Source organism: Coregonus clupeaformis, chromosome 7, assembly GCF_020615455.1.
Source record: "Coregonus clupeaformis isolate EN_2021a chromosome 7, ASM2061545v1, whole genome shotgun sequence".
Classification (NCBI taxonomy): domain Eukaryota; kingdom Metazoa; phylum Chordata; class Actinopteri; order Salmoniformes; family Salmonidae; genus Coregonus; species Coregonus clupeaformis.
This window is the reverse complement of record NC_059198.1, coordinates 66,198,615-66,212,453: the sequence shown is the minus strand read 5'-3', so window position 1 is coordinate 66,212,453 and position 13,839 is coordinate 66,198,615. Positions and strand designations below refer to the sequence as shown.

The following is a 13,839-nucleotide window of genomic DNA, read 5'->3' as shown; positions in this document are numbered from 1 at the left end:
CTGCATTCTAAGGCCTCCTGTAGCTCAGTTGGTAGAGCATGGCGCTTGCAATGGCAGGGTTGTGGGTTCGATTCCCACGGGGGGCCAGTATGAAAAATGTATGCACTCACTAACTGTAAGTCACTCTGGATAAGAGCATCTGCTAAATTACTAAAATGTAAAATTGATGTCTGGGAGTATCGGGAAATTTCCTACGCTTTGACTGCTCAAGGTACTGTGTTTCACTCTGGTCTGACTAATCGTAGATGCATTTTGGGACAATGTATGAATGTGTGATCTAGGACCATTTATATGCAGATGTATTCAGAAGTATGGGTGCTCCAGTATAATGGAATCTGGTGGGTCATAGACAGTACATATCAGCTGATTGTGGTTGTCCTTCACGCTGCCTATCAGGCTGCTCAAAGACACTGCTGACAGTGAAGGGCTGTATCTATCTAGCTAGTGAAATGATAACATGATTGATACCACGATGATACTAATAACAGACTATGAATGGACAACTTTGTTGAATCAATGAAAATGATGGTTGAAAAGTATCTATATCTGACACTTTTACGTTGATGTGAAAACTGAAATGTTGAGAGTGTTGGCCCTGTCAACGTAGAGATAAATGATCAAATGGAACAATAAAAAACTGTGGATATTGACAGGAAAAATAGAAAGACAGTAAATGCAATGGACGCCCACCTTGCTATGTACCTTCTGGCTGGCATCAGTGCCCTCCAGTATGTCCTCTGACCCATCCCCTGACGCCACCTTCCTTTGGATGTGGGCATTCTGCTCCTGTAAGGCCACAATCTACAGAGAGGGACACAGGACAGAGGTTCATACACAGGTCTAGAATTACAATACACAGCAGAGATCAGCCTAGCAGTCAATCACACATGCAGGCACACACACATGTGCATAGGCAGACACACACACACACACACACACACACACACACATACATAGCACACACACACACACATACATAGCACACACACACGCATAGCACACACACACACACAGACACACACACACACACACACACACACACACACACACACACACACACACACACACACACACATAGCACACAGACGAGCATGCGGACACAGATACGCACACACACAGTTGTCAGCTCCAGCCAGGCATGGGGTTGTACTGTCAGTGCCTCAGGGGAATAAAACTGATGTGCCAATGTATTAAGGTCAAGGGTCAGGATCTCATTCACTTTCCAAAACACAAACAACCTAAATATTTCCTAAACGACAGCTAACAGGTTATATCCTACTGTTACAGCTTGTCTGTGTAGGAATCTCCGGAACATTACACTGCCAGCTAAGTCATGTTAAGTCAAGGTTTTGACGTGATCACTATGATTATCTTGTTCAGCGAACCCATCTCTCTCTCTCTGTATCACCTGAAGCATCTGGTGTTAACTCTTAACTCTTAATCACGTTGCCAGGGGCTACAAACGAGTGACACGACAAGCATAATGAGGGTTTTCCCTGACAGTGACGGCTGATTAGGACTTTCCGAGCGGGAGGAAGGGGGAAATAACAGGGTAGAGACACAGCTATAATTGTCAAAATTGTTGGACTATAACCTATTCTTGGACAGTACAAACAGCATGGTATCAGTTCCTTTATGGGGCCCCCTCACTTCTAATGCAATTTTACACCATTGCTAACGACGAGTGACAGCAATACCAGGGAGACTACATGATGCCTGTAGGGTCTGCCTTCACAAGTCAGTTTCAGAGAAGCCTCCCAGACCTTGAAACTAGGAGAAGACAGTCATTGTTTCACGATGTGCTAACCATAATTTTTTTCGCATAACTGTCATATTTTGGTGTGTGAAAATATTTGTACAAAAGTCGTGATTTTACTGTTTGACAACTACAGTAGAGAGATGCACCATGTCATTGTCATAAATACCTGTAGCCGGTCACTATGCTTCCCAGAGGCCTCCACCAGCACAAAGTAAAATATTGGTTGCTTTGAATTAGTGTGCTCATTGCCCATTATTATGTAATCATGAGCACAGACATTGACAGATTTTCCATAACGAACAGACCCAGCTGGGAGGCAAACAGGATGGTGTGATTAAAATGACAGCGTGTTGCTATTACCACTGATCACAGGATCCTTTTAGGCTTTAATCTCAGGTTTTCATCTGGATTTAGGAAACGAACCGACCTTGTTTCCCCCATCGGAGACATCAATATTATGACGCCAATGAGAGAGAGAAGAATCCAGGAAGGATAGTGTAGCAGCCTATGACAGTCATATTGTATAATACAGTATTTTGCTAAACATGGCAATATATCATACTACAGACTGAGGCAGTGCTGCAATTTGGCCTTCCAGTCCTGATCGGTAAAATCCACACAGTATATCAGTATTACTGTTATTGGAATGCCATCTCTGTCTACAATAAATAAGTTAAGCCTGATTATTTGTTGGGAACTTCCCATTTGTGGGAATCCCAGATCTATCACTGGGCTGTGTCTGCACCCCCGGAGAGACCGACAGAATTACATTTCTCAGAAGGAGGCGATGACATCACAATAAAACAACACAGTGAGAGAATCCAACACGGTTGCCAAGTGTTTCACCATCCGCTCCAGTGGATCTGCGTTCAAGACTTAGAGGGCATTCAATGACACCTCCGTCAATAAACAATGATTGATGTGAAAATGCGACACATAACTGCCTCTGCCACTGTGTGCCAGAAATAGCCTTAAAGCTTTACAACTATAAAACACCACTTTTTAAAGCACAGACGGAGGCACTCACTAGATGCAAGTATTACATTCATTATATTCATTCTAAGAGGGCAAAGGGCAGGGAGGGATTATTCCACAATTACAATGGAGGATTCCCTTTACATTAAGCCTCGACAATATCCCAGCACGGGGTTTGAGATTTCATCCACAGACAGTGGATTTGCTTGCTGTTGTATATTGCTGCCTCTCTCTCCCCCCCCCCTCTCTCTCTCCCCCTCTCTCTCACTCTCTCCATTATTTTAATGAGGGGTGCAATTACACCTCCTTATGTTTTGGTGGGCGCGTTGGGGAGCATCTGTCATTTTTCAGGTGCAGAGATCAAACGGTCAGCTCTCGGCATTCGGCTCGCGCGCGCGCGCGCACACACACACACTTCCTTCCGACAGACACCCAGCATAACAAATTATAGACTGAGCCCTGCTGCCGCTGAGGCTGTGGTTGCTCTCAAATTAGAAAAATGAGAAGTTTACAGAAGTAAATTGAAAGTGTCCATCTTTCCCTTTGATGTGGTAGAAGTTCATCTCAACTCATCAAAGCCCAGGAGACATCAGAGACACCAGGAGACATCAGAGACACCAGGAGACATCAGAGGCATCAGGAGACATCAGAGACACCAGGAGACACCAGAGACACCAGGAGACATCAGAGGCATCAGGAGACATCAGAGGCATCAGGAGACATCAGAGACACCAGGAGACATCAGAGGCATCAGGAGACATCAGAGGCATCAGGAGACATCAGAGACACCAGGAGACACCAGGAGACATTAGAGACACCAGGAGACAGTGCCACAGCTAAACAGAAAGGCCCGGTGATGTCTTTCAAACTCCTCTCCCTCACAATACCTTCATCTTCCCTGACTCCATTCGTCTCTACCTCTCTGAGAAGTAATGGTATGTTTTAGTGTGAAGGAGCAAAAGGAGATTGGACAGGAAGTGATGTGAAATCCTGGGTGGTCCTCTGTAGCTCAGCTGGTAGAGCACGGCGCTTGTAACGCCAAGGTAGTGGTTCGATCCCCGGGACCACCCATACACAAAAAAAATAATGTATGCACGCATGACTGTAAGTCGCTTTGGATAAAAGCGTCTGCTAAATGGCATATTATTATTATTATAAATCTCTCGGTGTACAAGATTGATTTGGTGGAGCCTAGGGCCTGGAGCAGGTTGCTATATGCGGCAATGCCTCTGAATTAAGATCAGTCACACACACACGCACACGTGCACACACACACACACAGGGAACCTGCTGGCTTGAATCTCAAAGCACCAGTTCATTTTTCCCTGGATAGAGTGGGTGACACCTTGGGGATTCCCTCTAGAATTCCAACCAGGAAATGAATAAGAGAGACCGGATAACATAGAGTAACAGAGGTTTCATGCACCCTCAGTCTTTCTCTCTCACAACAGCCTTTGTGGGATCTCATGCAGGCTGGATTGGTCCCTAGGTGGGAAAAAGAAGCATGCAGGCCCTTCAGACTGGGGGCTGGATTCAATTCAGAAGCCCCAGAGGTTTTGGGGGGAATTGATCAACCTCCTGATACATTCTACAGAATCTACTCCCATTCCATTTATGTGAGCTGGGTCTGTATTAAAAGCAATTGAACTATTTATTCTAAATGTAAACATTTTAAAGAAATCAGCTCTGAGAGAGTACGCATAATGGATATTCAAATCTGGACCACTCTCTCTCTCTCTCTCTCTTTCTCTTTCTCTCTCTCTCTCTCTCTCTCTCTCTCTCTCTCTCTTTATTGGCATGGGAAACGTATGTTAACATTGCCAAAGCAAGTGAAGTAGATAGTAAACAAAAGTGAAATAAACAATAAATATTAACAGTAAACATTACACTCAGAAGTTTCAAAAGCATAAAGACATTTCAAATGTCATATTATGTATATATACAGTGTTGTAACAATGTGCAAATAGTTAAAGTACAATGGTATTTGTTCTTCACTGGTTGCCCTTTTCTTGTGGCAACAGGTCACAAATCTTGCAGCTGTGATGGCACACTGTGGTTTTTCACCCAGTAGATAAGGGAGTTTATCAAAATTGGGTTTGTTTTCTAATTCTTTGTGGATCGCTGTAATCTGAGGGAAATATGTGTCTCTAATATGGTCATACATTTGGCAGGAGGTTAGGAAGTGCAGCTCAGTTTCCACCTCATTTTGTGGGCAGTGTGCACATAGCCTGTCTTCTCTTGAGAGCCAGGTCTACCTACGGCGGCCTTTCTTAATAGCAAGGTTATGCTCACTGAGTCTGTACATAGTCAACGCTTTCCTTAAGTCTGGGTCAGTCACAGTGGTCAGGTATTCTGCCACTGTGTACTCTCTGTTAAGGGCCAAATAGCATTCTAGTTTGCTCTGTTTTTTGGTTTGTTCTTTCCAAGTGTCAAGTAATTCTCTTTTTGTTTTCTCATGATTTGGTTGGGTCTAATTGTGTTGTTGTTGTTGTTGTTGTTGTCCTGGGGCTCTGTGGGGTCTGTTGTTTGTGTTTGTGAACAGAGCCCCAGGACCAGCTTACTTAGGGGACTCTTCTCCAAGTTCATCTCTCTGTAGGTGATGGCTTTGTTATGGAAGGTTTGGGAATCGCTTCCTTTTAAGTGGTTATAGAATTTAACGGCTCTTTTCTGGATTTTGATAATTAGCGGGTATTGGCCTAATTCTGCTCTGCATGCTCTCTCTCTCTCTCTCTCTCTCTACCTTTTTTCTCTCTCACTCACTCCTCTCTCTACTGTCCACCTGGTAACAATTAGGCTAAATAAACGTATATTATTTTGTTGCGTAACGGATCGGCTCTTTTAACTCATTAAGAGGCAGTTTCTATCTTCAATATAATCATTCATTCAGAAGGTTAAACCCATAGGTATTAGGCATGCAGTAAATTAAATTAGATTTCCAGGTTCATTTTTCATTAGGTTATAATCCATGCCTTCTGGAAATGTTATGAAGTCCAAAAGTTATGGGTGGAGTTAGAAATGTGGCTGTCAGAAGTATTACAATGGAAATAAACTTTTAATCCGTCTGTCTGCATATTTCAAAAGAATTGCATATAAGGGTGCAGTGAGATGCCCTATGGGTTGGACGATACTTTTCTTGTCAATCATCTTGAAAAAACGTATACTTAAAAACTGAAAATCAACCAATGTCAGCCTTTAAATGCTTTATTATCCAAATGTTGAAAGTGCGTGTGGGTGACGGAGAGAAAGGAAATGGTGCAGTTTGAGGCCATGTGGCGGAGAGTGCTGTGGACCCTGGAGATGGGGGTGTGAGCAGGTGGGTCTGGGCAGGTGTGATGTAGTTGTATGTGTATGTTTTGTATCAAATAAAATCATACAAAAAACTACAATAAGGAAAAATGACAAGCTTGCAACACGTATCTGATTATTCATTATGAATAGGATTTATTTGATTTATTCCCTTTACATTTCTTTATGAAAGAATGTTGGTACTTACTTATTTTGATCCAAAGCCACGAATGAGTCACTCAGCTTTATGCTAACAAATATAGCTTTATGCTGTGAAATAGCCTATTAAATAGGCCAAGCCTAAACAAATATATGAAATAGCCTAAATAAACTAGTACATGTCATAAATACATGAAGTAGCTGAGGTCTTGAAAATATGGGCAACCTTTTTCCCCTCCCTATCCTCGCTGGACTCCCTTTCATTCAGTTTCTTCTTCACATCAGCAAAGAAGGACTCTGTGTTTCAGCAACTCACTTTATATAGAGGGGCTATCACTCTTTCACACTGTGGTAAATAAAGGCATTTTGTTATTTAGAATTATTTATTTCTGTTTTTAGAGGGAGAGAAACCAAAAGCCCACCGTGTAATTGTGCCATTGTATTTACCCAAGTTCTCTCTCAACTCCGGGACCACCCGCCAGCTATTTTTTTTTTTTGCCTGATGCAGGACTCGAGTGCCAGAGAAGAGAGACTCTTGGACTGAAACATTCGCACCTCCATTAATTTACGAAAAGATCGACAATTTGAGCCACAGTTTAGAAAACCGATAGATCAGCGTTCTAACTCCCCCTTGTGATAGTGTGGTTCAATGACAGAATTACGCAATTTACCACAATCTGAAACCGTCTACCACAAACGGTCGCGGCATGAACTCAAAACTTTTAATTGAGGAACCACTGTACCTATAGTTGAAGTCGGAAGTTTACATACACATTTACATTTGCAGTTATTTAGCAGACGCTCTTATCCAGAACGACCCACAGCCAGTGAGTGCACACATTCCCCACACTAGCCCCCCGTGGGAAACGAACCCACAACCCTGGCGTTGCAAGCACCACGCTCCACCAACTGAGCTACAGGGATACACCTTAGCCAAATACATTTAAACTCAGTTTTTCACAATTCCTGACATTTAATCCTAGTAAATATTACCTATTTTAGGTCAGTTAGGATCACCACATTATTTTAAGAATGTGAAATGTCAGAATAATAGTAGAGAGAATGATTTATTTCAGCTTTTATTTCTTTCATCACATTCTCAGTGGGTCAGAAGTTTACATACATAAATTAGTATTTGGTAGCATTGCCTTTAAATTGTTTAACTTGGGTCAAACGGTTTGGGTAGCCTTCCACAAGCTTCCCACAATAAGTTGGGTGAATTTTGGCCCATTCCTCCTGACAGAGCTGGTGTAATTGAGTCAGGTTTGTAGGCTTCCTTGCTCGCACACACTTTTCAAGTTTTCTATAGGATTGAGGTCAGGGCTTTGTGATGGCCACTCCAATACCTTGACTTTGTTGTCCTTAAGGTCATTGTCCATTTGGAAGACCCATTTGCGACCAACCTTTAACTTCCTGACTGATTTCTTGAGATGTTGCTTCAATATATCCACATAATTTTCCTTCCTCATGATGCCATCTATTTTGTGAAGTGCACCAGACCGTCCTGCAGCAAAGCACCCCCACAGCATGATGCTGCCACCCCCGTGCTTCACGGTTGGGATGGTGTTCTTCAGCTTGCTATCTTTCCCCTTTTTCCTCCAAACATAACAGTTCTATTTTTGTTTCATCAGACCAGAGGACATTTCTCCAAAAAGTGCGATCTTTGTCCCCATGTGCAGTTGCAAACCGTAGTCTGGCTTTTTTATGGCGGTTTTGGAGCAGTGGCTTCTTCCTTGCTGAGCGGCCTTTCAGGTTATGTCAATATAGGACTCGTTTTACTGTGGATATAGATACTTTTGTACCTGTTTCCTCCAGCATCTTCACAAGGTCCTTTGCTGTTTTTCTGGGATTGATTTGCACTTTTCGCACCAAAGTACGTTCATCTCTAGGAGACAGAACATGTTTCCTTCCTGAGCGGTATGACGGCTGCGTGGTCCCATGATGTTTATACTTGTGTACTATTGTTTGTATATTTACATTTACGTCATTTAGCAGACACTCTTATCCAGAGCGACTTACAAATTGTTGCATTCACCTTATAGCCAGTGGGATAACCACTTTACAATGTTTTTTTGTTTTTTTTTCTTTGGGGTGGGGTAAGGGGGGGTAGAAGGATTACTTTATCCTATCCCAGGTATTCCTTAAAGAGGTGGGGTTTCAAGTGTCTCCGGAAGGTGGTGAGTGACTCCGCTGTCCTGGCGTCGTGAGGGAGCTTGTTCCACCATTGGGGTGCCAGAGCAGCGAACAGTTTTGACTGGGCTGAGCAGGAACTGTGCTTCCGCAGAGGTAGGGGGGCCAGCAGGCCAGAGGTGGATGAACGCAATGCCCTTGTTTGGGTGTAGGGACTGATGAGAGCATGAAGGTACGGAGGTGCCGTTCCCCTCACAGCTCCGTAGGCAAGCACCATGGTCTTGTAGCAGATGCGAGCTTCAACTGGAAGCCAGTGGAGTGTGCGGAGGAGCGGGGTGACGTGAGAACTTGGGAAGGTTGAACACTGTTGGGAAGGTTGAACTTGGGAAGGTTGAATCTGTTTGTACAGATGAACGTGGTACCTTCAGACGTTTGGAAATTGCTCCCAAGGATGAACCAGACTTGTGGAGGTCTACAATTGTTGGCTGATTTCTTTTGATTTTCCCATGATGTCATGCAAAGAGGCAGTGAGTTTGAAGGTAGGCCTTGAAATACATCCACAGGTACACCTCCAATTGACTCAAATGATGTCAATTAGCCTATCAGAAGCTTCTAAAGCTATGACATCATTTTCTGGAATTTTCCAAGCTGTTTAAAGGCACAGTCAACTTAGTGTATGTAAACTTCTGACCCACTGGAATTGTGATACAAAAAATGACTTGTGTCATGCACAAAGCAGATGTCCTAACTCGTGGTCCGTGCTGGTAGAGCACGGCGCTTGTAACGCCAGGGTAGTGGGTTCGATCCCCGGGAGACCACCCATACGTAAAAATGTATGCACACATGACTGTAAGTCGCTTTGGAAAAAAGCGTCTGCTAAATGGCATATTATTATTATTACTAACCGACTTGCCAAAACTATAGTTTGTTAACAAGACATTTGTGGAGTGGTTGAAAAACAAGTTTTAATGACTCCAACCTAAGTGTATGTAAACTTCCAACTTCAACTGTTTCTCTCTCACACTTCTCTCTCTCTCCATCTCTCACCCTACCTCTCACTCCCTCACTGCTCATGTCTTCCACCATTCACTGACTCTCCTTCTCACCCCTTCTCTCTCTCTCTCTCTCTCTCTCTCTCTCTCTCTCTCTCTCTCTCTCTCTCTCTCTCTCTCTCTCTCTCTCTCTCTCTCTCTCTCTCTCTCTCTCTCTCTCTCTCTCTCTCTCTCTCTCTCTCTCTCTCTCTCTCTCTCTCTCTCTCTCTCTCTCTCTCTCTCTCTCTCTCTCTCTCTCTCTCTCTCTCTCTCTCTCTCTCTCTCTCTCTCTCTCTCTCTGGCAATGCAGAGTGGTTAATTTGGCTCCTGTAGAGCGCCAGCCTGAGGGCTCCTCTCAGCTGGAACATGACCATCTGCCCTGGCAGAGAGAGGCTGAGAGGCTGAGCAGAGGGGTTACGCCACCCTGCTAACGCCACGGGCAAGCTCTCATCTGTCAATGCCATACTTTACCCCATCACACACGACCTCCATCTTAAGACAGAATGACTACCCCTGAAGAGGAGTCCTCGTCAGTAGAACTGTTAACATCAAACTACTTTGAAAGTCGACTAAAACATGGACAAATTCCAGACTAAGGCCGATGAAATGAATAGAACTGACGTCTCAGTCAGAGCGCCTGTGGACATGATGCTGTGACATGTTTCTCACCTCCTGGTTGGCTGATGTTAGCTCCTCCTCCAATGCCGAGACCCTCTCTAGCGACACCCGCAGTCTCTCCCTCACCTGAGGAAAAGAAACACACAACAAACCCCCATGAGTCAGTTACTGTACACAACCTCTGGTAGGACCTTACAATGGAGCTCTGTTCTAGTAGTTAATGGCAGTAGATGTGTGGTTTTGAGCTTTCAGATGAATAGCCTGGATAGTGTTGGAGACAACAGTGAGATATGCCTATTTATCTCTCCCCACCGACCCACCATCCCACCCCAGCCCGGGGTTAACACGATACATCGTATTCCCGCTAGAGACCAAGCTGCTCTTCCCTCTCTCCTTCAGCCTTCAGCCCAACAATAACACTTTGTCTGGGCTTTGAAGCCGGGCCTTATCCGCTTTTAACGATTTTTAGCGTTGGTTGCTGGGAACAGCTTTCCCTCCCTCCTCCCCTTCCTCCTCCTCCTCCTCTCCTCACTCCTCCTCCTCCTCTTCTCCCCTCCTTTACCCTCCTCTCCCTATGCTTTCCTATATGTACTATGTTCAGGTATTTGTCATGCTACTGATGGAGCAATTACTAGTGAGCTCCGTGGTGCTCCATGGCCGGGGCTGTGTCCCGCTAGGATCAAGGCCTCTCTGAGGAGGCTGAGCCTGGATTACAGGACAGTCGTCGTCCCCCTCCCTCCCTCCCTCCCTCCCTCCCTCCCTCCCTCCCTCTCTCTTTCCCCTCCTCGGTACAGCCCAGCAACCCACCGACAGCTCGACGCAGGGCAGAAAACATCCCTTGAATCAAAAACGTATTTTATTCCCTAGTCCAGCGGCCAGAAGAGACGCGTTATAAATGATAAGGTCTGTTGTGGAGGGTTAAATAGATTACAGCGGCCGGCGTGACATCTTACAGAGGGCTGAGGCCATCAATCAACAGGCTGGGGGCAGAGGGCTGGGCCAATCGGCGAGGAGGGTTGTGGTGGTGACTTATGCCAAAACAAAGGATATTCAATACCAGGATGGCACTATGTTAGCAATACCTCTCCATGTGTACTGTCATCAGTCAAATATACTGTACAATCAATTGAAGAATCTCTATCCGCGTGTATAATCCATTCTTTCAGTCAGCAAAAAAGAATAGCTACTGTGCATACACATTCTATAGGCTACATCACTAATGTATGGTCTTACCTTCTCGTCTAGAGCTTTGTGGTGCTCGAACAGGGACTTGAGCGCTTTGAGGACCTCCACCTCACTGGACACGCCTGAGGGGGATTGGGCCTGCCGCTTCACCACGGTCATACGTAGTGACCTCTCATGTCTGGACACCAGGCACTCCAGATGCTCCAGAAGCAACTATAGAGACAGACATAGGGACAGAAATTAGAGTTCATATAATCATCATCATCCACATCATCATCATAAAGGCTATCTGCATCATCTGTATGATTGACATCATCATCAACCCTATTACCGTTATCGTCTGCATCATCAATTATCCTGGCACCAGAGAAGATGCAGTGATATGATTCTAAATGTCAACATGTAGTGGCCTGACTATTGGACTGTATTGTACCAACTACACAAGGTTACTGGTCTTCATGTGATTCTCTAAAGACATTTTTTATATCAACCCTGATTAACCGCAATGAAAAGAAATCAAAGTAATCAACGAGATCTTCTCAACTTGGTCATTTAATTTAATTTTCCATCTTTTGGTCGGGGGGAGAAGGAGAACATTAACCGTTCAGTGCAATAACACGAAACATACGGAAATCAATTATGGCACTCGGAACAATGAAGGCACTCAAAACAAATTGAAACTCTCTGGCCTGCACACAAAATAGATTATGCTAATGTAGTTACTATGCTGGGCTGGTGTAGGCGGTGTGCCGAATCAATTCTCAGTGGAAAGATTCCCAAGGACAGGGAGAGTTGGGGGAGTCAACTTCCAGCAACACAAAGGGATGAGATGAGTCCGCTGGGAGTAGGTGGAACAGGAGAGAGGAGGAGTAGAGACACACAGGGACCATAAAGGTGAACACTGTCCTCTGATCTCTGTCATACAGGCACAGTGGAGGGATGGGGGCCTGAGGGAAGTCTGGCTGTGCTAGTCTGAATAGCTAGGCTTTTGGGGTCTAGATTTGGCCCATAACCTGGTCTTATGAAGGCCTAGTGTTTTGGAGGGAATGCAAATGCCTAACAGACAAGCAACTAATCGAGCAAGCTAATTGCTAATGATGATGCTATCTGCCCTGTTAGGAATACACTAAGATCCGCTGAGATAGTGATCTGAGGAGAGGTTCATGTAGTGTCTTCAGCTTTGTTGTCTTGTCATTCTGAGAAACATTGACAATTTTCTTCATCTCCACATCCCAAATGCCTTGTTTCTAACCCTGACTGTGCTTCACTAGGCCAAACAACCCCTTCTCGGTGTCGCCACGTGCTCTGGCCGGATAATAACATAACGGTGTGGTTCACCAATGGTTTGGGAGAGTTTTCACACTGGCGTCGCCATAGTATATAAGGAAGTAATTTACTACTAAACCCATCTTTAAGCAGGGCTCTGGTGGTGTTGTGAGCCTGTCCAAGCATTGTGCTTAAACCATAGACTGTAATCCCTTAATCATCCAGGCATTAAGAACCATTAGACATACAGACATCAACCACATTTTCAGACATATTCACTCAACCTGGTAAAACTTCACTAGGACTTCAGTGTTGCACTACACTACCCATCAGGCACTGCAGAGGCTATGTTGGGTGGGGGCTAAATAGTAAACATAGGCTCTGTTTCAATATCCACACTAGCATACCCTTTAAAATGCATGCTGAATACATTGCTCCATTCTAAATGATATGCTAGAAACAACATTGGAACTGAGCCATTGTCTCTGTTGCTGTTTTACTTAATAAGTTGGAGTCAGGGAGAAGGTGCTGACAGAATGGTGTGGACTAGTTTTGGAGGGCTTCAAGAGGGCTGTCCGTCCTTCCTTCCCTCCTTGAGCATCTGAAGGGCTGCCAGCAGACTGAGATCCCCCCTACCTTCCCTCCCCACATCCAAACCCCCACCGTTTAATCAATCAGAGTCTGAACGCTGGCCCCAGCTCTACCTCAGCCGTCGCCTCGCCGGAATAATAAAAAGCAATATACACCTATATACAACCTCTCCTCCTCCTTCTCCTCCTCCTTCTCCTCCTCCTTCTCCTCCTCTCTCTATCCCCTCTCTATGGCTCATCATTTCTCTCTTATCATGTTTCTACACTGCATGGCTTTGTATGCAAGTCATTTGGCACAAGCTCTTATCCAGCTTACAGTGTTCAGGCCTAAAACCTAGAGGTACACCATCATCCATTCTGTTGTCAGCCCTCCAACCCACTGATTGCATGCACCTGGCTTCAAAGATTTAATTAGGAACTTTAAAACCTTTACAACAAAAAAAGCAGATATATTAAAAGTCTGCCTCATTATCGCTCTGCAGAGGATTCAAGGTGATAATGAAGAGAGAGAGAGACTAAATTACTTCCCTCTCTCTCTCTCTCTCTCTCTCTCTCTCTCTCTCTCTCTCTCTCTCTCTCTCTCTCTCTCTCTCTCTCTCTCTCTCTCTCTCTCTCTCTCTCTCTCTCTCTCTCTCTCTCTCTCTCTCTCTCTCTCTCTCTCTCTCTCTCTCTCTCTCTCTCTCTCTCTCTCTCTCTCTCTCTCTCTCTCTGTCTCTCCCTCTGTCTGTCTCTCTCTCTCTCTCTATCTTTGGCGAGATGGCAGAGCAGTGACAGGCCTACTAAAATGGCAGTGCTAAAATCCTCTCTGGCAGACTGGTGGTGTGCAGTCAGTCAGTGTGAC

At 44.7% G+C, this 13,839-nt stretch overlaps 1 protein-coding gene across 7 annotated transcripts in view; it reads right to left on the bottom strand.

Moving 5' to 3' along the window:
• LOC123491251 (liprin-alpha-2-like) overlaps positions 1-13,839 on the bottom strand; it is a 212,060-nt gene that overhangs the window by 33,876 nt on the left and 164,345 nt on the right. For all 7 annotated transcript variants that reach the window (XM_045221492.1, XM_045221489.1, XM_045221490.1 and 4 more), the window contains exons 4-6: positions 11,191-11,355; positions 10,009-10,083; positions 691-801 (exon numbers count right to left, since the gene is read on the bottom strand). In XM_045221492.1, the coding sequence (XP_045077427.1) occupies positions 691-801; positions 10,009-10,083; positions 11,191-11,355 (351 nt within the window). The remainder of the gene's footprint in view (positions 1-690; positions 802-10,008; positions 10,084-11,190; positions 11,356-13,839) is intronic.